At 48.9% G+C, this 27,345-nt stretch overlaps 1 protein-coding gene across 2 annotated transcripts; it reads left to right on the forward strand.

Moving 5' to 3' along the window:
• The first annotated feature begins 8,914 nt into the window (after positions 1-8,914).
• On the forward strand, positions 8,915-16,136 carry PRRG3 (proline rich and Gla domain 3). 2 transcript variants are annotated; one of them, XM_030934807.1, is made up of 4 exons: positions 8,915-9,163; positions 12,835-12,872; positions 14,046-14,206; positions 14,556-16,136. In XM_030934807.1, the coding sequence occupies exons 2-4, from the start codon at positions 12,866-12,868 to the stop codon at positions 15,081-15,083; spliced, it is 696 nt and encodes a 231-aa protein (XP_030790667.1). In that variant the 5' UTR covers positions 8,915-9,163; positions 12,835-12,865; the 3' UTR covers positions 15,084-16,136. The 2 variants fall into 2 exon arrangements, with proteins under 2 accessions (XP_030790667.1, XP_010356892.1); XM_010358590.2 differs by lacking the exon at positions 8,915-9,163 and adding an exon at positions 12,358-12,716.
• Positions 16,137-27,345: the final 11,209 nt, after the last annotated feature.

Consider the following 27,345-nt stretch of genomic DNA (forward strand, 5'->3'; position numbering starts at 1 on the left):
ATCCCATTACTGGGTATATACCCAAAGGATTATAAATCATGCTGCAGACACATGCACACATATGTTCATTGCGGCACTATTCACAATAGCAAAGACTTGTAATCAACCCAAATGTCCATCAGTGACAGACTGGATTAAGAAAATGTGGCACATATACACCATGGAATACTATGCAGCCATAAAAAAGGATGAGTTTGCGTCCTTTGTAGGGACATGGATGCAGCTGGAAACCATCATTCTCAGCAAACTATCACAAGAACAGAAAGCCAAACACTGCATGTTCTCACTCATAGGTGGGAACTGAACAATGAGATCACTTGGACTCAGGAAGGGGAATATCACACACGGGGCCTATCATGGGGAGGGGGGAGAGGGGAGGGGGGAGGGATTGCATTAGGAGTTATACCTGATGTAAATGACGAGTTGATGGGTGCAGCACACCAACATGGCACAAGTATACATATGTAACAAACCTGCACATTATGCACATGTACCCTAGAACTTAAAGTATAATAATAATTAAAAAAATAAATAAAGCCGGGCGCGGTGGCTCAAGCCTGTAATCCCAGCACTTTGGGAGGCCGAGACGGGCGGATCACGAGGTCAGGAGATCGAGACCCTCCTTTCTAACACGGTGAAACCCCGTCTCTACTAAAAATGCAAAAAAAGACTAGCCAGGCACGGTGGCGGGTGCCTGTAGTCCCAGCTACTTGGAGGCTGAGGCGGGAGAATGGCGGGAACCTGGGAGGCGGAGCTTGTAGTGAGCCGAGATCGTGCCACTGCACTCCAGCCTGGGCGACACAGCGAGACTCCGTCTCAAAAAATAAATAAATAAATAAATAAATAAATAAATAAATAAATAATAAAAAATTCAGGAAAAAAAAAAAAGAAAAAAAGAAAGGATCCTAAAAGCAGCAAAAGAAGCAAATCTCATACAATGGAGGTCCAATATGTCTGGCGATAAACTTCTCAGTGTAAACAATATAGGCCAGAAAAGAGTGGCATGACATATTTAAAGTGCTGAAGGAAAAAAAATTATCCCAGAATAGCATATCCAGTGAAAATGCCCTTTGAACATAAAGGAGAAACACTTTCCCAGACAAACAAAAACTGAGGAATTTCATCAACACCTGTCCTACAAAAAAATGCTAAAGGAATTTCTTAAATCTGAAAGAAAAGGATGTCAAGGAACTGTAAGAAATTATCTGAAGGCACAAAACTCAGTTGGGCACTGTGGCTTACACTTGTAATCCCAGCACTTTGGGAGGCTGAGGTGGGAGGACTGCTTGAGCCCAGGAGGTTGAGGCTGCAGTGAGCCATGATTATGCCACTGCACTGTAGCCTGGGCGAGACCATACCTCAAACAAACAAACAAGCAAACAAAAATCCTTACTTATAATAGTAAGTACACAGAAAAGCACAGAATATCATAATGCTGTAATTGTGGTGTGTGAATTGCTCATATCTTGAATAGAATGACTGAAAAATGGGCTGGGCATGGTGGCTCATGCCTGTAATCCCAGCACCTTGGAAGGCCAAGGTGGGCAAATTGCTTGAGCCCAGGAGTTGGAGACCAGCCTGGCAACCTAACAAAATCCCATCTTTAAAAAAATATACCCGCCTCAATGCCCCCCCGCCCCTACACACACACACTAAAAGCCAGGCATGGGAGTGCGCACCTGTAGTCCCAGATACTTGGGAGGCTGAGATGGGTGGATTGCTTGAGCCCAGGTGGTTGAGTCTGCAGTGAGCGAGATCATGCCACTGAACTCCATCTTGGGTGACAGAGCAAGACCCTGTCTCAAAAAAAGAGACTAAAACATAAACCCATCAAAAATAAGAACTACAGCAACTTTTCAAGACATAGACAGTACAATAAGATATAAATAGAAACAACAAAAAGTTAAAAAGCAGGAGTGTGAAGTTAAAGTGGAGAGTTTTCATTGGTTTTCTCTTTGTTTATGAAGTCAGTGTTAAGTTGTCATCAGTTTAAAACAATGGGTTATATTATAGTATTTGCAAGCCTCATAGTAACCTCAAATCAAAAAAATATACAACAGATACACAAAAAAATTTTTTTAAAAACCAAGAAATTAAAACATACCACCAGAAAAACTCATCTTCACTAAAAGGAAGACAGGAAGGAAAAAAAAGGAAGGAAGAGAAGACCGCAAAACAACCAAAAAACAAATAACAAAGTGGCAAGAATAAATCTTTACTTATCAATAGTAACATAGAATGCAAACAGACTGAATTGTCCTATCAAAAGATATATGGTTGATTTTTTTTTTTTTTTTTTTTTTTTTTTTTTTTTTTTTTTTTGAGACGGAGTCTCGCTCTGTCGCCCAGGCTGGAGTACAGTGGCGCGATCTCGGCTCACTGCAAGCTCCGCCTCCCGGGTTCACGCCATTCTCCTGCCTCAGCCTCCCGAGTAGCTGGGACCACAAGCGCCCGCCACCTCGCCCGGCTAGTTTTTTGTATTTTTTTAGTAGAGACGGGGTTTCACCGTGTTAGCCAGGATGGTCTCGATCTCCTGACCTCGTGATCCGCCCGTCTCGGCCTCCCAAAGTGCTGGGATTACAGGCTTGAGCCACCGCGCCCGGCCACGGTTGATTATTTAAAGAAAAGCTGTCTCTGCAATACTCCTGATGTCACAGAGGGTGATAGGTGTAGCAACACAGGGATACCAACAAGCCTAGGTCAAAAAATGATTCAGATGAGTTGGACTCTGAATGCAAGCAGGTTTACTTTAACCAATTTATTTTGCTTCTATTTTCCTTTTTATGTAAGCACCAGTGAAATCTATGATAAGAATCAATGTCTGATTAAGTGTAAAAGAACTCTTTCAATAGGCATAGCATAAAAAGTTTTAAGTGCTATGAAAGCATTATATCATGACTTAATTGAAAGCCTAACTTAATTGGCAGGTCACGTAATTGATGTCACTTTAAATTTGGTGGAATCTGATCTATATTGTGCTGACTTACTAATGTAACTGTCTGTCTTCCCCTGCTGTAACATCCACAAAGGTAGATTCTTTAATCTGCTTGGTTCACCGATGAACTCTTGGCATCTAGAACATACCTGTGCATAGTGGGTGTTCAGTAAATGTTTGTTATACATCTTGAACAAAGAGAATTCCAGACAAAGGAACAGCAAGTGTAAACATCTTGAGGTAGGAACACGCTCATGGTGTTTCTGGAGTATCATGGTGATTTGAGCAGGGTGATAAAAGAAGCTTGTCGTTTGGCCTCTCAGGCCTTTCTTTGGCATCTTGTTTACAGTGTCCATTCCCAATGACCAGAGGCTGGTGGCTGGTGGTACCTCTGATGCTTGGTGAATAATCAAGGAAAGAAAGTGGCTCCAGGAACTCAATCCCTTCTGGAAATCAGCACGATTCCCATGCCTTAACCCCAATCATAAGATTCAGGGGTGAGGAATGTATTTGGATTTGAGTTTGGAGCCCTCAAGCATGGTTGATGACAGTTGTGTGGTAATGACATCCTGAGAGGCCTGGCCTAGGAAAGGAACATGCTCTCAGGGATGGAGGTGGTAGCTACAGTGCCCACAGTGTCCAGGATGTGGCAGTAAGGAAAATGAGATGCACTGGGGTTGAGACCCATGGGAACTTGTCTACTTAAGCATTTTTTTCCTGTTTTAGGGTGTATGTGTAGGTTGGGACCCAGGGTGTGTATGGGTGGGAGGATGGCAAAGTTTTTGGTAATTTCAATATTTGCATCGATAATTCTACTCTCTGATCTCCTACTCCCTTGACCTACTCTCCACTGGTGCTCTTGCCCTGCTCTCTACGTCAGCCACTTCCTTCTACAGTCATCCTAAGACCTGGTTGACATCTATAACCACCGTCTCTCCAGAATCTCCATTTCATGCATCCAGCTCTCCAACCACCTGCTCACTCCTTTTAGTATTACGACACTCCTCTGATCCCTACGGGGACCCTCAAACCAAAGATTCTAGTGTTGATTTCACTCTCCTTCATCAAACCCTGATTCTGTCCTTACCTCCCTCCTTAACCAGCCTAAAATCCATGGTCAATCGTTATCATTTCTCCCTTGAATCCACATAAAACTACTGCGTCCCTCCATTATATCCCTGTACTCATCTGGCAAAACCCCAACCCTGATGAAATCCAACTCTACCTACTCTAAATCTCCACAAGAACAATTGAATATGGTTGGAGAAAGTCACGCACATATGTTGAGTAGTTTCACTTTAAAGTAATGACCATCAGCCCTCAAGTGGGCCCTCCATGCAGCCCAGAAATCATGTTACAGTTCCACAGAACATCCTGGCTCCCAGAAGAAGACTATTTCAAGCCTTCTCTCCTCAAACCACTGACATCCCTCACCCCAACTCCCAACCGGTGGATTGGCTTTCTGTGTCACTGGGAAAATAGAAGCCATCAGAAGAGAACTTTTCCAAGCTCCGCCATTGCCTCTCCCACCTACCTACATCTGTGTCTCTCCCTCCTGCATCACCAATTTTTCCCACTTTACTCATTATTTGTATGCTCATTAGCATACAAATGTTACTGGGATGGAATTTATCTCATATTTTAAAAATACTTTTATCTTGTCCTCTCATATCCCTACCACCCCCAACCCAAGTTTCTCTGTTCTCCTTTACAACAAAACTCCTTACAATACTTGTCAATCATTGGGTACTCGCTGTTTTCAATTCCTTTTTTCCTACTCTTGTCCCTCCACATTTTCCTGGAAATAGCCCCTGTAAAGACATTCATGACCACCACATTGACAGACATAATGCTCAATTCTTTGTTCTCTTATTTGTCCAGTCCGTAGGATTGGAATAGCTGCTCACTGCCTCTTTCCCGATACACTTTCTGCAGTTGCCTCCATGTCTTGCTGCACCCCTCCTGCCTCACCCATCACTCCTTCCTGGCCCCCTTGCTGGCTTTTCCTCGTCTAAATGTAGGACTGCCTGGGGCTTCGTTCTGGGGCTGATTTTCTTTCTCTACATTCATTACCTTGTGCGTCCAATCCAGTCTCATGAGTTGTAATATGAACGAAATGTTACTCATTCTGTGATTATAACTCCAGCCTTGATATTGGCCCTGAACTTCACACACATCTGTATAACCCATTCCATCACTGTTTTTCTTATCTCAGTTAAAGGGCCTCCATCCTTTCTGTTCCCTTGACTGAGAACCTTAGCACCATAATTGATTTCTGTCTCTGTCCTAGCCCAACTCCAAACTGGCATCAAACCCTAATGACTCTTCCATCAAAATCAGTCTAGAATCTGCCTGCTTCTTACCACCTCCACTTCATTGCCTGATGTAAAATAGAAATCAGATCGTGGTAACCATTGACTCAGAATCCTCACTGTCCCTCCACATGACTCTGACTAGTAGCCAAAGTCCTGACAGTGGTCTACAAGGCCTGCATAATCTCTTGCTACCCCCATCTTAACTACTCTGACCTAGTCGCGTACCACCCTCCTCTGACTTGCTTCACTTCAGTACATCAGCCTCCTGCCTAACCCTAGAACATGCTAAGCTTCTGCTCCCAGGGCTCTTGCACTTGTGAATTTCCTGACCTGGAATAGGATGGCCTCTCACCTCTTTCAAATATTGGTTAAAATGCCATCTTCTCAGTGGGGCATTTCCTGACTATCTTATTTGAAATCTCTGCTTCACTTTTTCTTCATGGAAACAATCATCATCCAGCATCCTGTATCTTTGACTTTTTTTTTTTTTGTCTAATATCCATGAGGTTAGGAGTTTTTATTTAATTTTTTGGCTTCTGTAATCCCAGGTCCTAGAGCAGTGGATAGCACATAATATCACTGAGTGAATACTTGATGTGGGAGTTGGTTCAGTCTGTCTTAACAAAGTAGGTACTGTGGACTGGGTGGCTTGAACAACAGGAATGTGTTGTCTTCCAGTTCTGGAGGCTGGAAGTCTGAGACCAAGGTGTGGGCAGGGTCGGTTTCTCCTGAACCTTTCTTGGTGGCTTGTGGATGGCCACACTCTCCCTATGTCTCCACATAGTCATCCCTCTGTACATGCCTGTGTCCTAATTTCCTCTTTTTATAACGACTCTAGTCACACTGGATTAGGGAGCAGCCTAATAACCCTATTTTACCTTAATAACCTCTGTAAAGGCCCATTTCGAAGTATGATCACATTGTGGAGTACTGGGGATTAGGACTTCAACATGAATTTGCAGAGGGACACAACTCAATCCATAACACCTGATCAACTTGTTGATCGGCTTGCAGAGATGGAATGAGTCTCTTACAGGGTAAGGATCAAGGCTCAGTCGGGACATAAAAGGATGGGAGCAGCAGAGCTCAGATAAAGTCATCCATTCAATTCTGGAACAGATGAGTGTTGGGGAAAGAGTGAAACTCTGGGAGTAAATGAGGTTGGTAGAGAGTGCTCCTCTTAGCCAAAGGGTGAGGCACAGGGATGGGGCTGGGGAGGGGCAATGTGGAGGAAGGTAATGGAATTGGTGGTGATGACACATGAGGAAAGAGGCAACTGGTCAAGACTTGCAGAGGGGAGAAGGTAAGGAGTCACAAGTGGTGGGTGATTGAGAATTCTGTTCCCTGGGATAGGATCGGGGATATTGGAGATGCCACTCACAGGCACGATGGCTTACATAGTTTGCGGGACCCAGTGAAAGTGAAAACGAAGGCCTCTTGTTCAAAAAGCATTAGAATTTCAAGATGGCGATAGCACAGCCTTGAGCCAAGTGTCCAGAGCCCTCTTAGGCACAGGACCCTGTCTGACTCCACGGGTCATACACCCACAATTCCGGCTCTGCAAAATGGGATTTGATACAGAAATGGGGGCAGGTAAGAAGGCAATGAAGGCCTTCTCAGCCCCAGCCTCTCCAGTCTCAGCTTTACAAGGCTCTAGAGAGCACCAGCTGTGGATGAGGCTCTGTGTGAGATGCTAGGGACACAGGAAGAGACAAGGTCCCTGGTCCCAAGAGAGGAGGCAAGTGTGCACATAAGTGAGCTACCAAATGAACACAATGCGGCTGGATGCAGGCCAGAGCTGATGCGCATTAAGCTCACACTTAAGCGCCAGGCACATTCTATATGATTAGCTCCATTACCCCTGAGCAACGCTTTGAGGCAGGCACTGTTAGCATCATTCCCATATGAAAGGTAAGGAAACCGATATGCAGAGAGGTCAAATCACTTGCTGGAGATAATAGAGCCTGCTATGTAGTACTGCCAAGAGATGCAGCAGGCAGTATGCTCCAGAGGCACTGCTATTCTTCCTCCCCCCGCTTGCTATCCTCCAAAGCCCCCATGTTCATAGTCTCTGCAGATAGTCCTGAGAGTGGAATGGTGGACTGGGATGCGGGGAGGATCCTGCAAAACCTCACAGTACAGATGTCATGCGCACTGTGTGGGAAGAATGAATGCAAGTGCTCTGGGTCCACAGTGGGAGGAAAGGCATTCTGGGCAGTGGGAAGTAGAAGTAGCCTCATGTTGCTGGAGCCAGAAGCTAAAGTTGGAGTGCCAGGAGGAGGGCAGAAGCCATAGACCCTTGTGCACATACTGGAAGAGCTGCTTTTTCAACAGTCAGGTGTACAAGGGTCTATGCGGTGTTAAGATCAGGATGGGAACATGCTGGTGGGCTAGGAAACTCAAGCGGTCAGTTCCAGAAGAGCCTGTGGAACTCTGCCCCACAGGCTCCGGGGGCATGGGAGGAAGGCCGTAGAAGAGCTGCCCTGGGTAAGGAAGATTCCTGCAGCCGTGGAATAGCAAGCAAGTTAGGGAAGAACTTAACAGGAGGCAGAAATGGAAGGGAAAGCACCATGCGGGGAGAGAAATGTAGGGGTGGGCATCGGGGGAGCTAGGGGAGCTGGGCCGTGGGTGTTGGAGAGGAGGCGGCCTGTGGCAATGAAGACCTTCTCCCACCCCTCTTCCGCCCCCTGGCAGGGCAGGTGGCTAACACCCGCCCTGGGATGGGGTGGGAGTGGTTCTGGAAACGCCTTCTGAGACTCATTCCCATCAAAAGCAACACTTGGGGTGGAGGGAGGAAGAGGACGCCAACACCAGTGCCTGGTCGGGTTCTAGAGGTGCAGAGAACAAAAAGGAACCCTGAAAACCCAGCATCCCCTTCTTGGAGGAAGGCTTTCCTAGACCCAGAGCCTCAGCCCACTCGGAACCCCCTTGCCCCTCTCTTAGCAGTCGACCTGTCATGTGGTTCTTCCTCGACTAGTGCAATCTCTGCTATGCGTCTTTTCCTGCCATGCTAAACCTCTCACAGTGCGGCCTCCAAAGGAGCCCCCATCTAGCGCTCCTTGCAGGCCCGGAAGATTCCTTCTCCCCTTACTGAGCCTTAGAGTTTTCCAAACCCATTTCCTCCTTCAACTCGCTGCAGCCTCACGAGGGAGGCAGAATTCTCCCCATTTCTAGGACTTTGCAGGAGAGAAGCCTGCCTTCCCAGGGCAGGGTGGGGTTAGGTAAGTGAGGAAGCCAAGGTCACCCAGTCATTGGCGGAACGCGGCTTCGACTCGGCCCTTCTTCTGCGGGCCCTGTGGATCCCTGGCAAGGCAGGCCTAGGCTGCAGGCTAGATCCCCTCTCTTTTCGGCGGCCCCAGGAGCCGGGCGGGCCTGAATGGCAGGTGAGCCCGGGGTGGGGACAGGACGGGGGTTGGGCTGCGCAGGGACGCCTGGCGCGCGGGCTTGAGAGCGGCAGCCCAAGCTCCCTGCTGCGCGGTATCTTCCGAGGGCCCACGCCTTGGGTCACGACTGGACCAGGGCTTTGGCCAAGGGTCCTCTGTGAGCCCCAAGCCCGCCAGTCAGGCCCCGCCCCCCGGCGGCACGGGCGGGGGCAGGGGCGGCGCCGGCAGAGTGGGGCGCGGGCGCGCTGTGCACGGTGCGCACCGCCGCCCCTCCGGCCCAGCTTGCCCGCCCGCTCTCCCAACCCCCTCGGCCCACTCCGTCGCCCCCACCCCTCCTTCCTCCACTCGGCCAGGAGACCCGGCGGCCCGGTGCGCGGGGCAGCGCGACGATCGCGGCCTGGCGATCGGGGCACTGCGGTCGTGGCGCGCGAGGCGCGGGGCGCGAGGCCAGCCCTGGCGCGGCGGGGTGTGGGGGGCGGGCAGCTGCGGAGCTCCCAGAGGAGAGCAGGGGCAGGCAGGGGGGTGCCGAGGTAATGGGCAGGGCCTGGGCGCCCGGCTGCGAGGGGCGGGGGTTCCAGGCGCACTTCGGCCCTGGAGGGGCAGGCGACAGGGTACCCGGGGCGGTGGGAGGGCAGCGGGGAGGGGAGGAAGGGAGGGAGGAGACGACTGGGCCGGACCGGGGGGCTTGGCCGATGGGGAGCAGGTGGGCGGGGACAGGGCCCCTGCTGGAAGAGGCGCAGCAGCGAGGTGGCGGGCTGCGTGCGCAAACAGGGCGGCCGCCTTCTGGGCCCGGAGAACGGTGAGGCCATTTGGGTTGGGTGTCCCAGTCCCGAGGGCACGGTTCAGTGTCCAGGGCCAACGAGCTGGGCGCAGGGCATTGTTGGAGAGGGAAGAGCTAGAGGCCTGGCCGGGCCAAGGTGATGGGGGGGTCTTGAGCAGCCCCGGGAGAAGAGTGTTGCTGGGTCAGGGCGCTGGTGTCCAGCGAAGGTGGGCGAGGACAGGCACTTTCAGGGCTGGCCTGAGTGGAAAGGGACAAGGGGGCCCCAGAGTTTGAGTTTGAGCATAATTTGGGAGTTGTCGTGTCACTGGGTGGGTCGATGAGTCATGCGATTTGGAGATCACGGAACTGTTTCCTGTTGATCAGTTCTGAGGGATGGAAATAAAGTCTAGGGTTTGGAGAAGTGGTTTGGAGGCCATGTGTTGGGACACCAGGTGCTCTGGTGGTCACCAGGCTTCATGTGAAGGACTTTGGGAGTTGTGTCCCAGAGGGCTGAGATTCAGAAGCTTCAGTCTGGGGTGGAGTTAAGCAAGGTCTTTGTGGTGGCCAGTTCCCTGCCTTCCTTCCTTTCCAGGCTGTCAGGATTCAGCTGTGTTCCTGTGGGGAGTGGGTTAAAAATTCCTTCCGCCTACAGTCAGCTTTACAGTATCCACCAGGGGCAGGAGGGACATATACATGTATGGCTGCAGCTTCATTCTCTGTCGTGGAGCCCTCACACTTGCTTCCTTATTGTTGCCATAGTAACTGTCTATTGATGGTATATTTATAGGGGAAGAAGCAGGCGCTACATTTTGGGGAGGGAGGGGGAAGAGGCCTCATGGCAGGCGGCAGCAGCAGTGAAGGTGGCTACAGAATTGCTAATGGCGTGGACCATGCCGTGGGAACTGTTTTGGGGGGGGTTCCTGGCTCGACTGAAGCTTAAAAATGAATTGATGACTTTAGCAGATGCATCAGGATAACATGTATTCGGGTCTATGATAGGTGTGACATATAGCCATCTTTGACCAAGGTTGGGTGTGTGGGGGACAAAAGATGGATATATATATAATCTATTATGTACATTTTTCCACATTTTTAAAAAAACCACTGCAGTTTCCTTTGATAAGCAATGCAACATATTTTTCTCTCTTCCCTTATTAGTTAAGACCATATACATTCTTTTCAAACCCAGATACAACAGCTCCATTTTTCTTCAATCAAAAAATCCTTGCCATGAGGCATACTACATCCACACCCTCACCACATAAAGCTCAGCTATCCATAATGCAAGCATAATTTTGAGATCATATTCCATCTTGGTTCTGACAAACATTGAGGGCCAACTGTCTCACAAGGCAGTCCCATCTGTTGGCAAATTCACATGTTGATAGTTTTGAGTGGGATTGTTACAGGGTTCAAAAGAGAAAGCCCCTTGATGTGGCTTTTCCACAAATAGGTGTCAGATTTGCTGTTTTACCTTTAATTTTCCTTCCTTCCTTCCTTCCTTCCTTCCTTCCTTCCTTCCTTCCTTCCCTTCTCTTCTTCCCCCTTCCTTCCTTCCCTCCCTCTCCCTCCCTCCCTCCCCTCCCTCCATCTTCCTTTCTCTTTTTCTTTCTTCTTCTTTCTTTCTTTCTTTCTTCTTTCTTTCTTTCTTTCTTTCTTTCTTCTTTCTTTCTTTCTTTCTTTCTTTCTTTTCCTCCTCCTTCCTTCCTTCCTTCCTTCCTTCCCTTCCTTCCTTCCTTCCTTCCTTCCTTCCTTCCTTCCTTCCTTCCTTCCTTCCTCGCTTCCTTCTTTCCTTCCTCTCTCTTTCTTTTCTTTTCTTCTTTCTTGCTTTCTTGCCTTCTTGCTTTCTTTTCTTTCTTGCCCAAACTGGAGTGCAGTGGCGCAATCTCGGCTTACTGCAATCTCCGCCTCCCTGGTTCCAGTGATTCTCCTGTCTCAGCCTCCTGAGTAGCTGGGACTACAGGCGTGCACGGCACCATGCCCAATTAATTTTTGTATTTTTAGTAGAGATGGGGTTTCACCATTTTCTGGTCAGGCTGGTCTCAAACTCCTGACCTCGGGTGATCTGCCCACCTCAGCCTCCCAAAGTGTTGGGATTACAGGCATAAGCCACTGCGATAGCCTAAATTATTGATTTTTATCCCAACTGTTTGCCAAAAGGATTAGGTGACATATTATAAATGCACAGTAAGACACTGAAAACATAAATAGAAAGCTGTATACCACATCACAGGAGAGAAGCATATGTGCTTAACAGCTAGGCTTCCAGTGTGCCTGTACTTGACTGGCAATAGTGACACTGAACTTCCTGGCAGCCTAGGCAAAAAGGAGGGCTCAATGGATTCCGCAGTTCACGTGTCTTGCAACCAGTTAGTCATAAAACCAGAGCTTCTGCTTGGGGAGGGGAGCAGTGGGGTGATTGCTCCCAGATGTGGACAGCTCAGCAAGGGCTCCAGAATGTGTGTATGAGTGGGCGTGTGTGTTGTGGGGAGGGACAGAGGGAGCAGTGTGCTGTGACCACGGTTTAAGTACTGTCTGGAGAGCTCCTTAGCAGGAGAAAGGCTTTCGGACAATAGCTCACATTAGGGGCAACTCTTCTAGTTGGCATCTCAGTGTTGGTCATCTAAATTCATGTCTTGGTACTCTACTGCTATAGGCTTTAATGCAAAGAGAGAAGAGAGGCCTGGTTCCAGAACATTCCAGGTATCTTGCCTCTTTGTCTGGTGAAGATGAACACTGGGTCACTTGGGTTTGGGTCTTCTGGATATGCCTGGGAATATGAAGAATGCAGCATTGTTGTGCATGGAGGATGAGACCCTGTAGAAGATGTGTCCATTGAAGATTGCTATAGGCTAGTCCCAGCAAGGCAGTGACTTTTGAGATGGTTGATGCTGTGTTAAGCTTTGTTTTCAGGGAACATGCTTGTCATTGGAGATATCTGTGACTCACCACTGTGATCAAAATTAGTTGTGAATTCTGGTCCTGCCACTGTCACTGTTGATTTGCTTAACCTTGTCTGAGCACGTCTCTCTGGGCTTTATTTCCTCATCTATCTCTGAGGTCCTTTCCAACTGGAAGTTGCAAAGATTCATTGAGGGGAGCAAGGAAGGAGAAGCCTCAGCCTGTAGGAGCTTTCCTTTCTTAAAGAAAAAGGTCAACCCCTGGTTCTTATAGATGCTCAGAACATGTTCTTGGGGGAAAATGCTTAAAGGTTTGCGTTGGGCCCTGCTGGGCCTGGGAAGGTCTCTGGAGAAGAACTTGGGGCAGAATCAGAAGCAGCAGAAGCTATGGGTGGCTGCATGGAGGACGATGCGCCCCACAAGGTGCTGCTTCAACCTTTTGACCAGGCCAGTGGGAAGGGGGCACATCCCAGAGCCAAGAGGTTTCCCTGTAAATTTCTAGATGTGGTTTCACTGCAACTTTGCTTTTCTCTTACTCCAGAGAAGTGAGACCCTGGAGCTGAGGAAGCATCATGGCAGGTGAGTTTTTCCAGATCCTGGCAGAGCCGTGGAGGGTCATGCTTAGGGGTTCATGAGTCAGGTTTCAAGTCCTTCCCAGCTTCCCTGCCCCCCACCCCCCAAGTGGCCCTGTAGCCATTTTCCAAATAGCTGAGTAGCAGTTTTGCCCTCTCAACACTTTGGCTCCCTTCTGGAGCATATGTCACTTGTAGATGTGTACGTACCCAAACTTGCCTGAGTGACACTAATGTGACAGGCCATAGGACCTGGGGAAGGGTGCTTGCCCACTGGCAAAGACATGCCAGCTTGGGCATCCAGGGGGAGTTGCTTTACATGGGAACCAGGAAGTCCCACCTCTAGGTGAACAACGGAGCAAATGTCACCTCTTCTTTCATCCTTCACAGTCTCAACTTAGGCTTATGTGGGTGCAGAGCTCAAGCTATTCTGGTCAGCCTGGTTGTAGCTGGGTCTCTCTCTCTGGAATAAGTACATATGCGCAGCATCCAAAGACGGTATTGTAGGGGGAGTCTGTGCCCTGTCTGTAAAGGCTTAGACTCTCCATCTGAACCCTGCTACTTCCCATCCCCAGAGGTGCTCTCAGGCTCGTGTATGCCTACTTGTCTGATCTAGCCCAGGCTGGCTTTGCATTAGGCTTTCTTGAACAAGACTATTGATGTCAGACAACCTGGTGGCACAGGTGGATGTTCAGGTGGAGGAATGCCACCCTGGTAGAGTCTTCTAGGATTATCTGGTATTAGTTCTACCAGTATCAGCCTTAAAGAGGAATACATTCTCATTGCAAGGGCTCCAACTTTCACTTTTCAAGGTGATGCGAAAGATACTGGAGATTTAGTCACTGAAGATTGCCTACTCATAGTTCTTATTCTTTATTGTTCCTGTGCAACGTGCACTTTCCTTGCAGTTGGCTCCCATTTTCTTCCATGTAACCAGGGGCCTGAGCCTTGTTGGGGCCATGGTATTCTAGACAGGTGTATCATGGCAGCATAGAATGTCAGCCTTTCCATCCCTTTTACAAAGGGCTGGCCATGTCCTTTGATCAGAAGCCTGGTGTCTTGCCTGCTCACTCGGCCTTGTTTCCCTGCATAATTATGCTTCAGTTGCTGGGCTGGGCCTGGTTTGAAGGAGCCCCTGGGCATCTCCCCATTCCAGGCCTCAGTAGGGCTCTCTCTTCAGTGTTTCTGGAGGCCAAGGATGCCCATTCGGTCCTGAAACGATTCCCTCGTGCCAATGAGTTCCTGGAGGAGCTGCGCCAGGGCACCATCGAGCGAGAGTGCATGGAGGAGATCTGCAGCTACGAGGAGGTCAAGGAAGTGTTTGAGAACAAAGAGAAAACGGCATGTACCACCCTGGGGCTGGTTCTGGGAGTAGAAGTAGCCTCAGGAATAACAAGAACAGGCCCTGGTAATGCAGACGAGTGAGAAGCAAGGAAAGCCACCCAGCCTAAGGCATAGCCACTAGGGCCATCAAGGAGCAGATAAAGTCCGTACAGTCCTATTGCCTGACTCTTTTGGGGTCCTCCTCACTTGGGAGCATTGTCCTTTGCCCTTGGTACATTCTGCTGCCTCTCTAGTAACTCTCTGAGACAAGTCAGATGGGGAAGGGTAGGAAGCACCAGACTTACTGAAGGTCTCTGAGCCCACCTGGAGCTTGAGCTTCTTGTAAGTACCCCTTTTTCTTTTGCAGATGGAGTTCTGGAAGGGGTACCCAAATGCAGCATACTCAGTCCGAGACCCCTCGCAGAGCTCAGATGCCATGTACGTGGTGGTACCCCTTCTGGGGGTGGCATTGCTGATTGTCATCGCCTTGTTCATCATCTGGAGGTGCCAGCTGCAGAAAGCGACCCGTCACCACCCCTCCTATGCTCAGAACCGGTACCTAGCCAGTCGCGCCGGGCACACCCTCCCCCGGGTCATGGTGTACCGGGGTACCATGCATAGTCAAGGGGAGCCTTCTGGGCACCGAGAGGCAGTGAGCAGCCCCCAGGTGGTGGTAGGGCCCAGTCGGGGGGGCAGGACCACAGTCCGGCTCGAGAGCACTCTCTACCTCCCTGAGCTCTCTCTCTCCAGACTGTCCAGCACCACCCCTCCCCCCTCCTACGAGGAGGTGACTGCGCCTCAAGAGAGCAGCAGTGAGGAGGCCAGCATGTCTTACAGCGACCCACCCCCAAAGTACGAGGAGATAGTGGCCGCCAACCCTGGCGCTGACAAATAGTGGGACGTTTATGCCCTGTCCTGGATGAACGCCTCTTTCCGAGGTCTCATATTTTCTTTTGGACTTTTTAAAGACTGTGCCACCACAAAGCAGCCTTAGCCTCCTTGTTGCCAAATAATTCCCTAACTGCGGAGTTTTAGGAAGTCAGTTGTCACAGACAAGTGGGGAGGGTGGGGGTAGGGACCACGCATGAGTCAAAGCTCCCGGAAGAGCCAAAGGCCAAAGTGCCCAACCCTTTGGGATGACCCCCAAGCCTCCAACATCCTGTCTTTTCATCAGGAACTGGCTTCTCTTATGCCAAAGGAATCACCCCATTGAGTTGATTGTAACCAGAATGTCCAAAGGCCGGGCCCGGGGGCTGTGGGGCTGGCTGGAGGCCTGTCTGTGTCTGGAGCCCTAGGCCACAGGGGTAAGGGAGGGAAGCCAGCCTTTCAGCACCCCTTTCCCTCCACAGTTCTGTGCTTTCTGTCCTTGCTTATATTTGGAGGACAGGGACAAGGATTGAGCAAAAACAAAGTGAAAAAAATCATGACAAATAAATAATGAACACAATAGAACAAAACTCTAGCACCCGGGCCGTTCATAGGAGGCCAAGGGAAATTCATCACACGGATCTGTGATGCCCACCTGCCCCAAAACCTGTCCCCACATTCCTGGAAGGAGGACAGGGTGTGTGAAGGATGAGGGCCAGAGGGCTGGGTGGCAGAGTTTCCTCATCCACATTGACCAAGGGGCCCACGTGGACTCTGCCATTCAGTTTCTAGTGTGCTTGTCTCTCCAGACATGTGGACCAGCTGTGTTCAAATCACTACCCACTGGCATGAGCCTACTTTTTGTGAACGGTGCATTGAAATTGAACTTCAGATTGAGAATTTCTCCTTAATGATGGTGCCCATCTCGGGAGAAGATCCTAAAGTGTCCCTTTTAAAACACTTGTGGAGAAGCCCGTGGCCTGGAGTCAAAGGCCCATTTGGGGTTTGCTCTGCTGTTGCCAGGTGCCAGTCTGTTTTCAGTGAGGCTTTGGACAGCAGTAGGGCAGAAGGCACCTGCCCTTTAACTGTCAGTGACCATGCTAGACACTGTTGATACCGCCTCCCCTTACTTCCGTCTCCATCCTCTTGACCTCAACACCAAACCATTTCTCCTCTGTGGTGCTTTAAAAACTGTAGCAAATTTTTGTGTGGTGCAAGAATACATGGCCTGGGTCTATTGGCAATCACAGCAGTTTAAAACTCACTGAGTTGACAAGCTTCTTTCTATCAAAATATCTCTCTAAGGCAGACATTGGGACTCATTCCTTGAATGCAGCCCTGCCTTCAGGCCACAGAGGACTTCTGGAGGCTGCTATAGCCCTGAGGACTTGCCCTGGGACATGCTTTCAGTGAGAAGGCTTGTGTCCCTATCCCAGTGAGGCCACCAGCTTGGACCACTCCACAGTGTGGCTGGGGTTTTCCATCCTTACCCCTACCTCACAGGCCTGTTGGAGGCTGACTGAGCAAATGCCTGTGAAGTGCTTGAAGTGCCAGGAAGCCAGTGAGGTTTACCTTAGGAAGAGTCTTCTAGAAAGGTGTAGGTTGTAAGGAAGCAGTCTTAGCTGAGGCCCTCATATGCCTCTGATGTTGAGTCTCCACTTGGGGAGTCAATCTCCCGTCAGTTGACCCTTTCCATCCTCTCGTCCTCCCCAGAGCTCCCTGATGCCAGAGATGCTAAGCAGGTGACATTCTACCTTTCATTCCTTTGTCTTTTCCTCCCCTGGGCCTTCAACATTGCACTCCTGCCCTTCGTCACAAAGGGGTTTTTGGCTTAGAAGGCCCCTGCTTTTTCCATGTTGGGGGACCTGGGGAAACCTGAAGCTCGGGGCTAGCCCTGGCTCTCCCAATATTTCTTCAAGTAGGTGCCAGAGTGTGACCTGGGAGCAGGTGAGAAGAAAGTTATCCTAAGTCTACTCAGTTAGCACAGAGCCAGGCATGAGCTCCGCTGATCAGAGCCAAAGGGAGCTTGCCAAGAAATGCCCGCTGCCTTTGGCATCTGAGTTGCAGCTGGGTGGTAATGGGAGAGAGCAGGAAGAAGCCCAAGGCCTGGCCCATGGAGAGCAGCATGTGTCCTTCAGGGACTGAGGACAGGCCGTGGGAAGAGTCACAGGTGGTTGCTTAAGGACTGTGGTGTTCGGTTCAGATGCTTCATGATGTTCTGCCAGGTGGGGTTGCACCATGGTCTCTGGGATGGTTTTTGCAGCACATTGTAGAAAAAAGACTGTACAGCACACAGCGGCATCACTCCTTGCGGTGCACACTTGGCTTTTACGAATGCCCTGTACATATCTTTTCAAACTCTATCTTTGTATGGAGGTGGATTTGATACAATGCTAACTCTTTCGTGGCTACATTTTTGTTGTTTTTGGACTGCTATGCGTGTGTGTGTGTGTGTGTGTGTGTGTGTGTGTGTGTGTGTGTATGTGTGTCTGTGTGTGTGTGTGTATCTAAGTGTGCACGTTGCCTTTTCTCATTGCTTATCTGAAACAATAGCCGGTGTGCAGCTATATTTGTACCAGGAGGGATCCGGTCTGAAAAGAGGAATGTCACCTCCCCTCCCAGGGCTGAGTAGCCTGATGACAGGACCCTGAGCAAGGAAAAGTGACATTAACTATTGGACGCCCAACCCCCAAAGTTGTCACCGTTTGCCTCCTTGAAAAAGGCTTTGGAAGAAGACAAAGCAGCTCCATTCTGCAGGCCTCCACCCTGTGCAACCCCCGCTCACACGCCCTTTTGGCATGATGCCCCTGGCCCAGGCTCCTGTTCTGTGGGCGTCAGCAGCTGAAAGAAATCTGAGCACTCCTGGGCATTTTTTTTTGTTTTTTTTTTTTTTCTTTTTGTGGAAAGATGTATGACTATTGACTTTGGGTATGGCGGGGCTAGTTACTTAGATGTTTTTCATTTTTCAAAAAGAAGTCTTTAAAAAATTTCTTGAAATGTGACTGTCAGTTGTTTTCAACCAAAAACTTTTTAAGATTTTTAAAAAGAAAAATCGAGATCCTGTCCCTCCCCCACTCCCCATTGCCTCTGGTTTTCAAAATGAAAGCACAAGTGCAAGAGTGGGGTGCACAGGTGCCTGGCGTGTGCACACCACCCGCACAGCTGCGTCGAGCCCTGGCTGATGGAGACGCAGTGCTGAGCAGTCAGCCCCGGGAGGTCTCTCTTTCAACTTCCAATCCCACTGCCATGAATGTGAATTCCTTAGGGTGCTTCCAGAAACAGGAGTCTGCCTGATCTGTCAGACATTGCCTTTTTGGTAGCCCGAATATGAGGAATTCAGGACAGGAAAGTGTCTCTTTGTCAAGTAGTCAGAGCCGAATGTTTCCCCTCTGCCAGTGGGTGGAGCATCACAACCCCCAGCTGTAGCTGATCTTTTGACAACCAAATGACATCCCATGAGAAGAAAGAAAAAAAAGTTCAACACTGCCTCTAGATTGCTATTTTGTCCGAGAGAGAGAGATCATGGAGAGAGTCTCACTCACGGAGGCTCTGTCTTTCTAGGAGTATGCATGTGTGCTGTCTCATGTGTGGACACTCACAGTTGAGGCTGAGATGGATATCTTGGCATAGCTGCTGGTCTAGGTGGCTTTTCAGCTTGACAAGTAATGAAGCTCCATTTCAGGACTTCACTGATTCAGAAACAAGCACAGCCCCCCACCCCCCTGCCACAGAACTCTACTGATACTAATCACTACAATTAGCTAATTTAAAAGTACAGTAATCAGACTGCTTGCAACTATAGTAAAAGTCCATTAATTTGAAGCCCACTACTTCAGAACTTCGAGAAAATCACAACTCAAGACAATTCACAGTAGCTATGATTCTGGCTACATAAAAATATTTGAAATATTCTTCCCTTTAGCCAATGTTCAGGGTCTTTTGTGTAAGAGAAATCCAGTTTAAAATGAGTACCCTTTTCAAAGAAAAGGCTCAAGATATTAAGGATCCCTTCACCGTGCCTTCAGCTTTGCGGTTCAGCACTTCTTGTATGTACAGGGTGATCTCTTGTTCTCTCTCCATTGCAGGGATGTTGGATATTGCAGCCTTTCACTCTACTCCTTTATTTATCCTGTGAATGACATAGTTTGTGAACTGGACTGCAATTTAAACTAATACACGTGATGTATCTTTCTAAATATTCTGTAAAGCAGATGCTTCACTGTCAGACTGGCCGCTCCATCATTCGCCTCCAAATATTCAAACGTGGGAGCTTTTCCTTTCAGACTGTGGGCAGCGAGTCTCTCTCTAGCAAGAATTTCTCTGACAAACATACCCAAATAGCACACCCTCTCAAGCTCAATGCCTCAACAGTTGTTTCACTGTACTGACATCTGACTGCTGAACAGTGCCTGCCCTTTACCCACTCCCAGCCTTCAGATTTTCAGGATTGGGACAAATCCCCCAGCTGCTTTTGCCTCTCAATCCATCTTCCCTCACAGATGCCACTTTCCCAGGCCTGAACACATCTGCTATTTCGTTCTGACATTGTGAATTTGTGACAGTGGAAACCCTGATATGTGCAACTGAGCTTATAGAAATAATTACCGTGAAATTGATTAATTTTGGTACCACTTTAAACTGTGCTTGTATTCATGTGTTGACCATTGTCAGCTGGGAAATCTGTGCATTCAGTAATATGTCAGCATTTCACTGGAGCCTGGGAACAACAGACAAACTTGCTTCTGATTTATCTCTCTCTCTTTCTTTTCATAATTGTTGAGTTTGGCTGTAACATTTTGTTTCCTTCTTTACAAGAAAACAATAATAATAAAGAGCAAATGGCATCCACTTGAATCCTGTCCTCATCCATCTTGGATCCCTACTGACTCCCAAACTTCCAAGGTGTATGGGTGGTTGTGGGTCAGACTGTAGGTAAGGAAGTAGCCCAAACCAGTCCAGGAGCAAGAAGCAGATATGTCCTGGGTCCTAAAGTTTGTCCCCAGTGTGTAAAATGATCTCCTGACCCGTCCTTCTGAGATGAGGTTAGTAAGATCTGTCACAAATCACAGCTAGAAACTTCCTAGTCACATTATCCCTGCTTACTAACAGAGGTATCCCTTGCTGGAAGGATGCCCTGCTTGGTTTCAAAGCTGGGAGAGGAGTGGAAGGTGTATAGTACTCAGGCTTTGCCCTGGCTGGGCTTCCTGAGTTCTAAGGATGGCAAGGGTCAGGGATTGTTCAGAGGACAATAATGCCCAGCTTCTGCATAGAGGAAACATGGCCTTAACCCTCAGAGATTCCCAGCTGTGGGTATGCAGAGAGATATAGCCACGGGAAGTCACAAGTACTAGTTGTGCCAACTCCAAGTAATGAAAGTAATCTGTCCTTTAATCGGGAAGACCCTGGAAGTGTTGGGACAATGGCAGTGAAATTTGGGACCTCCTTAGAAGACCGAATATGGAGCCCAAATGCCATGAATGGCAGCCAGAGGCCTTGGGGAGATGGGGCTTGAGTGATGCTTACCTTCTGGGGATGCTGGAAAGTCAAAGGAAGGCCCTTCAGGCACACAGATGGGGTCATATTCTGAATATGGGTTTTGAACTTTAGGCTCTTTTGCCAGAGACAAATGTTCTAGGCAGTGACTTAGGGTCCCAGTTTGCACATGCAAGGAAGCTAATACATGAAGGATGCCCTGGGCTTCCAAAGTTCCCCTTATGCACCATACAGTGGACTGGGCCTCCCTTGCTAATCTAGCCACAGGTTCTGGGGCCAAGGCACTTGCTTATAGACGATGAGGGCAAGTCAGGGGCAGGGACTTAATGGGGTGATGGTGGAGGGAGACAGTTCTACCCCCAGAGACAGGGGATCAGGTGAAAGGCAGACCCTGTGCCTCAAGGGTGTAGCTTGGGAAGGTGGGGTCCCTCTCCTTGCCCTCTCCCCAGCCTCCCATCCTGCACCAGTGCCACTCCCTCATAGTAGCTGGCCTGAGGCTACAAGGAGTGACAGGATGGAAGGGCAGTGGGGAAGATGCCTGAATTGTGATTATAAATGATCATAGCCAGCATTTATTGAGCACTTAGTGTATGCCAAGCCTTGTACATGCACTGACTGACACAATCCTCTCTAGAAACTTGTGATATGGGGTTTGTAACTAATCCTAGTTTATAGCAAAGGGAAGCAAAGCCAGCAAAGGCATGTCATTTGACGAAGATCTCACAGAAAGGAAGTCCTGGCTCCATCATGTGAATCCAGGTCTGTCCTGATGTCCCCACCCCAGGCCATGCACCTAGCACTGCTGGTCCCTTTTGGGGAAGGGTGACTTTGCATTGGTTTTGTGTTGACTATAGATCCCTCCAAAATGCCCCCTTCCTCTCCCTGCCCTATTGGTAACCCCATTTGGGCAGGGACCATGTATAACTTTTCTCACCACTTCTGCCCTAGAACACAGCACAGTGCCTGGATCACAGTAAGTGCTCAATTTTTAAAAACGTGTTGACTGATTGTGTTATACAATTGGAGCCCAAGCTCCATGCATTAGTTTGCTTGGGCTGCCAAAGCAAAATATTACAGGCTGTGGGGTTTAAACCACAGAAGAATTTCTCAAGGTTCTAGAAGCTGGAAGTCTGAGATCAAGGTGCTGGCAGGGTTGATTTCTTTTGAGACTTATTTACTTGGCTTGCCGATGGCCATCTTTTCCCTGTGGCTTCACAGTATCTTCCCTCTGTTCTTTTCAGTGCTCCCAATCTCCTCTTCCTTATAAGGATGCCAGTCAGATTGGATTAGGTCCTACCCCATTGACCTCATTTCCACTTAATTACTCCTTAATTACTCCTACAGTCACATGTTGAGGTCCTGGGGGTTTACAACTTCAACATATGAATTTTATGGGGACAAATTTTGGCTCATAATGCTCCACTCATGGCAGGAAAACTCTTTGTTGCTCCTTCCTCCAACCTAAGCGCATCATGCACATTCTGGAAAATCTTGAAGGGTGAACATCACAGCTTCTCTGAGATGCTGGCAAATACAGAGGGGCACCTTGTCAGTCTCCAACCAGGCCCCAAAGCAGTTTCTTCCCTGCCACGCTGGACAGACTTGGGACAGCTGCCAAAAGTCTCCACAGGGCAGGTGAGTTGGGAAAGGAGAAATGGGCTTCAGAATGCTTCTTCCAGGATTCGTCTGTGGGAAGTGATGTGAGAACCCAAAGCCTGAAGAATAGACACAACGTTTGTGACCCATAGGTTGTTTTTATAGACAAAATATATTGTTTTGGGGAATCACAAGACTGCCAGATCCAATGACATTAACTTTCAGCATTTTCTCTGAAGAGCTCAAACTGCATGATGGGTTCAGTTTCACTAGGATTTCTGAGCTATAAAAATAGAGACTGGGTAACATTTCTTATCAGGCTGATTGCATGGGATCACAGGAGCCCAGAGGGTGGGCCAATTGGTGGTGGCACTGCTGGGTCCTTGGGCTGATAGGACATATAGGGGTGGGTGCTGGCAGAGCATGATGCTCCACAAGCTGGGGCATGCAGGTCCTGGCTGCCTGGAGCTCTGGGCATAGCTGGGTTGGGGAAACATCAGAACAGCTGTAGCAATGGTGCATGATGAACTTTATGCTAGGGGAAGTCCAGAGGGCTGAGGCTGGGGGCTTCCAGAGAAAGTCTTCCTGAGGAAGCCATGGCCAACCAAAGTGAAGGATGGGTAAGAATCAGCCAAGCAAAGACCATGCAAGACAGTTCAGACAGGCAGAGGGGCAGCACGTGAAGAGGCCTGGAGTTTAGCAAGTCCATCGTGGTTTTAAGGAAACAGAAGACAGGGTAGCATGAGCATAAAGACCTGTGCAAGATGAGATTTGCAAGATACATGGAGGCGAGCCCATGTTAGGCCCTTTAGGCAGCATTCAGAGCCGTAGTCTTTACCCTAGTGATAAGGGGAGGCCACCAAGGGGTGTCTTAAGGAGCAAGAGGGCACGGTCATGCATGCTTTGCCAGCCATGTGGAAAACAGGCTGCGGGAGCTGAAGAATAAGAGAAGTCAGGGAGGTCAGGTTATTGCCATCGCCCAGGCAAGAGACAGCAATAGGATGGATGAGGCTGATGACAGAAGAGACAGAGAGAAATAGACTGTTGAGAAGGTTTTTACTCAAACTTTGATAGGCACAAGACCATCTGATTGTTTAGAATGCAGATCTCCAGATCCCACCCTCAGAGTCTGATACCTTGAGTCCAGGGTTGGGCCAGGCATGTGCATTGTGGCCAGATCACTCAGTTGATTCTTCTGCAGGGGATCTTTGCATCACATTGGAAGAAACACTGAATTCTCTATTCAGGAGGTAGAACCATGCATGGTGACTGATTGCATTGGGAAGGGGTAGCAAGTAATCCCAGATGACTCTCAGGTTTAGGGGCTCAGATAGTAGAGTAGATGGTAGGACCATTCCCTGGGAAGGGTCACAGTTGAGGAGGAGAAGGTTTAGGGGAGCAAAAGACCACAGGTTTGAGTTGACGTGTTGCATATGTGGTGTATAGTGCATTTGAGTGTAGTTGAGGAGGGAGGCCTAGGCTGCAGCAGAAGAGATCAGAATTGCTTGAGGTCTCAGAAAGACAACAAGTGGTCTTGAGTGTGGACCCAATGGCCCAGGAGGGAGGCCAGACAGGTGGGAGGAAAAGCACTGGAGTATGGAGCCCTGAAAACTAAAGAACTAGAGTGTTTCTAGAAGGAGACAGTAGACAATGATGTGAAATGTTTTCAAGAAGCCAAGAAAGATGACAGCCAAAGTGAATTCATTGTATGGAGCCATCAGGGGGTCATTGGTGACCTTGGCAAGGGGTGGTTTCAGTTCCATAGTGACTGAAGAAGCCAGACTAGAATGAGCAGTGGGATGCCTGGGAGGCAACAAGTGGAGACAGTGCATATGATGGAGGCAACACTTTCCAGGAGTTGAGAGTTTAGTGGCATAAGACAAGATGCTAAGGGGGGATCGTTTTGTTTTCTAACATTCAGGTCATTCCAATCCAACCACTATTTAGTAATCTTCTAATATGCTGGGCAGCATGCTAAGTGCTGAGGGGCCAGCAAACAAAGCAGACAAGGTCTCTGTTGATCTCTGTCTTCTAAGAGTGAAGGGCAGGTCAGAGTAGAATAGGAGCTGGAGGATGTTTTCTGAAATTCTCTGGAGCCACCTTCTCCTTGGGACTTCCTCCTGGTCTAGCGAGGACCCTGGAGTGTTAATGTGATGACCTTGGTTTATCACTGAATCAGTGAACTGGGTCATATCTCAGCCCTCTCTTCCCACCACTGTCCAGCTTTTCCATCTGTAAAATGGGAGCATAGTGGGAATAGTGTCCACTTCATAGATGGGAACACCTGTTATTAGCTTCCTGTCTGAAAAAAAAAAAAAAAAAAAAAAAAACCCATGCAGCTTCTCAGGGCTGTGCTTCCCACCTTGGGCCTTCTTTCCTCCTCTCCAACATCTTTCTCCAGCTTGGAGGGGCAGCTGCTCCTTGTGTTTTGAGCAGGTAATTGTCTGAGGTTTTGTACCACATTTTCTACTTCTTCCTTTGGCCTCTGATTCTCGTGATTTGTACATACACATCACAATTCAGCCATTCAGCACAGAAACAATGAAAAGCAGATGCATTTTGATCTGAGGAGTCACCACACAGCCGAGGCCAAGGATTTTGTGAGATCACCTTGCTTAACCCCCCTTCCTGAGGATCAGGAAAGAGACTCTTTCCCACCAGCTCCAAGGGATCTCTGGACACAAGAGCAAAGTGCCCTAGCCTCTCAGCTGGGGGCAGGGTGACACTGGGCCACATTGTGACAGATAGGCAGGAAACAAACTCCTCTGTGTCTCTGAAACTTCTGCAGCTTTTGGGGGAAGGATTTCTTGGGCCAGTGAAGAGAAAAGGAGAAGGCGGAAGAAGGAGCAGGCAGTGACAGCAGCTGGCTGTGCTAGGAGGCGCATTTCCCCCATTTCTGGGTGCTGTTCTTTGTCACATGCAGGGTGGTCCTGAGTTGTTTCTAGGGCAGTCAACCAACAACAATTACCCTGAGCTCTTTGCAGCTCCACCTGAGCTGCTGAGGGAGCCTTCCCTTCTCGGGGGGAATCTTGAGGTGCTGTTCTGAAGGGACTCAGGGCACAGCAGGATGGTCTCCGGACCCCTAAGCCTGGAGGACTGGGCTGTTTGGGAACCACTTAGCATCTCAGCAACTGCAGTCCTACCTGTTGGTTTGAAAGCCAAGGCTGACTCTATGTCTGCATCTTTAACTTCCTTCTGCTGAAGCGGCTCCTCCCCCACCCCCAAGACTGCACCAGAGTTTCCACCCATGTAGGGAAGACGTTTCTACTGATCTGAGCCCACTTGGGAGGTAGCGAGCTGCCCCAGGAGGTGTGCAGTCAGAGGCTGCAGAGGCTGGGGACATTGCTTGGGACAGATCTCCCTTGGGCCCCTCCTTCTTAGGTTTGCCAAGCTCTAGTGAGCACCCACCACACTCCCAGACAGGCAGAGAGCAGCAGGGTTAAGGGTATGACCACCACATAAACAGCTGCCTGCTATTGTCCCCACAGACAGATGGACTTCCTTCCTATCCATTTGATTCTCTGTTCACTAGAGCATGAACTTCGTGAGGACAGGGACCTCATCTCCATCCCCAGTGTCTAGCCCACAGTCAATCTTGATTCAAGACAGAAAGCTGGAAATCAACGTGGCCCTGTCCCCATGGGGGTGGGTCCTAAGGGCTGCCCTAAGTTGCCCTGATACTTTTAATTTCCCTCTCTCTGCTCACAAGGTGGCCTTCCTTCCCTGGGCCAGCTATGGTCCCTGCAGTTTGACCCTGTGTCCTTCTGTCTGTCATCCCTGCCTCTTTAAGGAGAGGCGGGAGAGATACAAGACTCTGCTAGTCCCCTTTTCCCCTTCCTCTCTGGTGTAGGGAGGGCTTTGGGGCTCCAGGGATGACCTCAGTACCAGCTGCTTCCAGGAGCAGGAAGGAGAATTGTTTACGGGTTCATAAGGTTCATTAACAAGCCAAGAGGAAGCTCTCAGCTGCCTGGAAGATCCAGGTGCACCCATTTGCTTGGGTTTGGGGCTGTAGCTGCCTGAGACTGGGCTCTGAGCAGGACTGGGAGATAGGAAGTCATCACACCCAATGGCTTTTTTACTTTCCTTCAAGACTTTGGCTTGAACGACCTCTTCCATAAAGCCCCAATATAAGATAAGAAAGTGGTAAGAGCTGAGCTGCTCTAGATGAAGAACAGCTAGAGTTTGCCTTGAAGCCCAGGCAGCCCCCACAAATCTCCCTAAAATTTCCGTGTGAAGATGGGAAACTGAGGCTCCAAGCAGGTGAAACAACTTGCCTAAGATATCCCAATGGCAGGACTCTGAGTCACTCACAGACGTGCTGACTTTGGGCTGGGTTCCTGCCATCTCCTGCTGCAGCTTGCAAGGGAGGTGGGAACATGGGGCAGACAGAGCTGCGACCCTGAGCCGCTGGGAACTGGAGCAGAGTGCTCAGCTGACTGAACATCTGGAAGAAGCTAATGGTTGGAAGGCACTGTTGGAGTCAGGTGATCAGGCTGGCTGGGGGCAGGCAGAGAAGACAGACAGACACAAGGGCAGATGGGTGGGTAGGTAGGCAGCAGCCTGAGTTGGATACCTTCTCCGTGGGTGGCTGGGTGCCCTCTAGGTTTCAGCAAAAGCTTGGATGCAATTAACTGGATTTGTTTGGTCCCCAGTGGAGGCTCTGGGTTCACGATCCTCCTTAGGGAAAAAGATGATACGTTTCCTTTGGAGATACTTAGCTTGAAAGGAGGGAGAGTTTTTGTCTTATTCTTTTCTGTTAATAAAATAGCTCTTATTTTGATAAAGATCCAAACCCTCCAGCAGACAGTTAATGGGAAAGAAATACAGAAAATCAATAAACATGTGAAAAATTGCTCAAGATTATTCATAATTAAGGCAATATAAATTAAAGCAACAATGAGATAGATATCATTTTTCACGCATTATGCCTTTTAAATAGGTGCATAACATTTCTGTTGATCAGACTGGGAAGAAACCCGGACTTTCTTCTCCTAGGTGAGGCCTCACTTTGTACAGCCTCTTTGGAGGCTCCTTTCGCAATATTGGTCCATATAGGTCAAAATAATCAACACACATACCCTAGAACCCCACAATTCCACTTCTAGGCACCCACTGTGCAAACACATTTACATATGTGTGCAGAGAGACATGTTCAGGAACGCTCAGTACTACATTGTTTCTAAACGTAAAAAAGCTCTAGA

Source organism: Rhinopithecus roxellana, chromosome 7 (assembly GCF_007565055.1).
Source record: "Rhinopithecus roxellana isolate Shanxi Qingling chromosome 7, ASM756505v1, whole genome shotgun sequence".
In the NCBI taxonomy this organism is placed as follows: Eukaryota; Metazoa; Chordata; class Mammalia; order Primates; family Cercopithecidae; genus Rhinopithecus; species Rhinopithecus roxellana.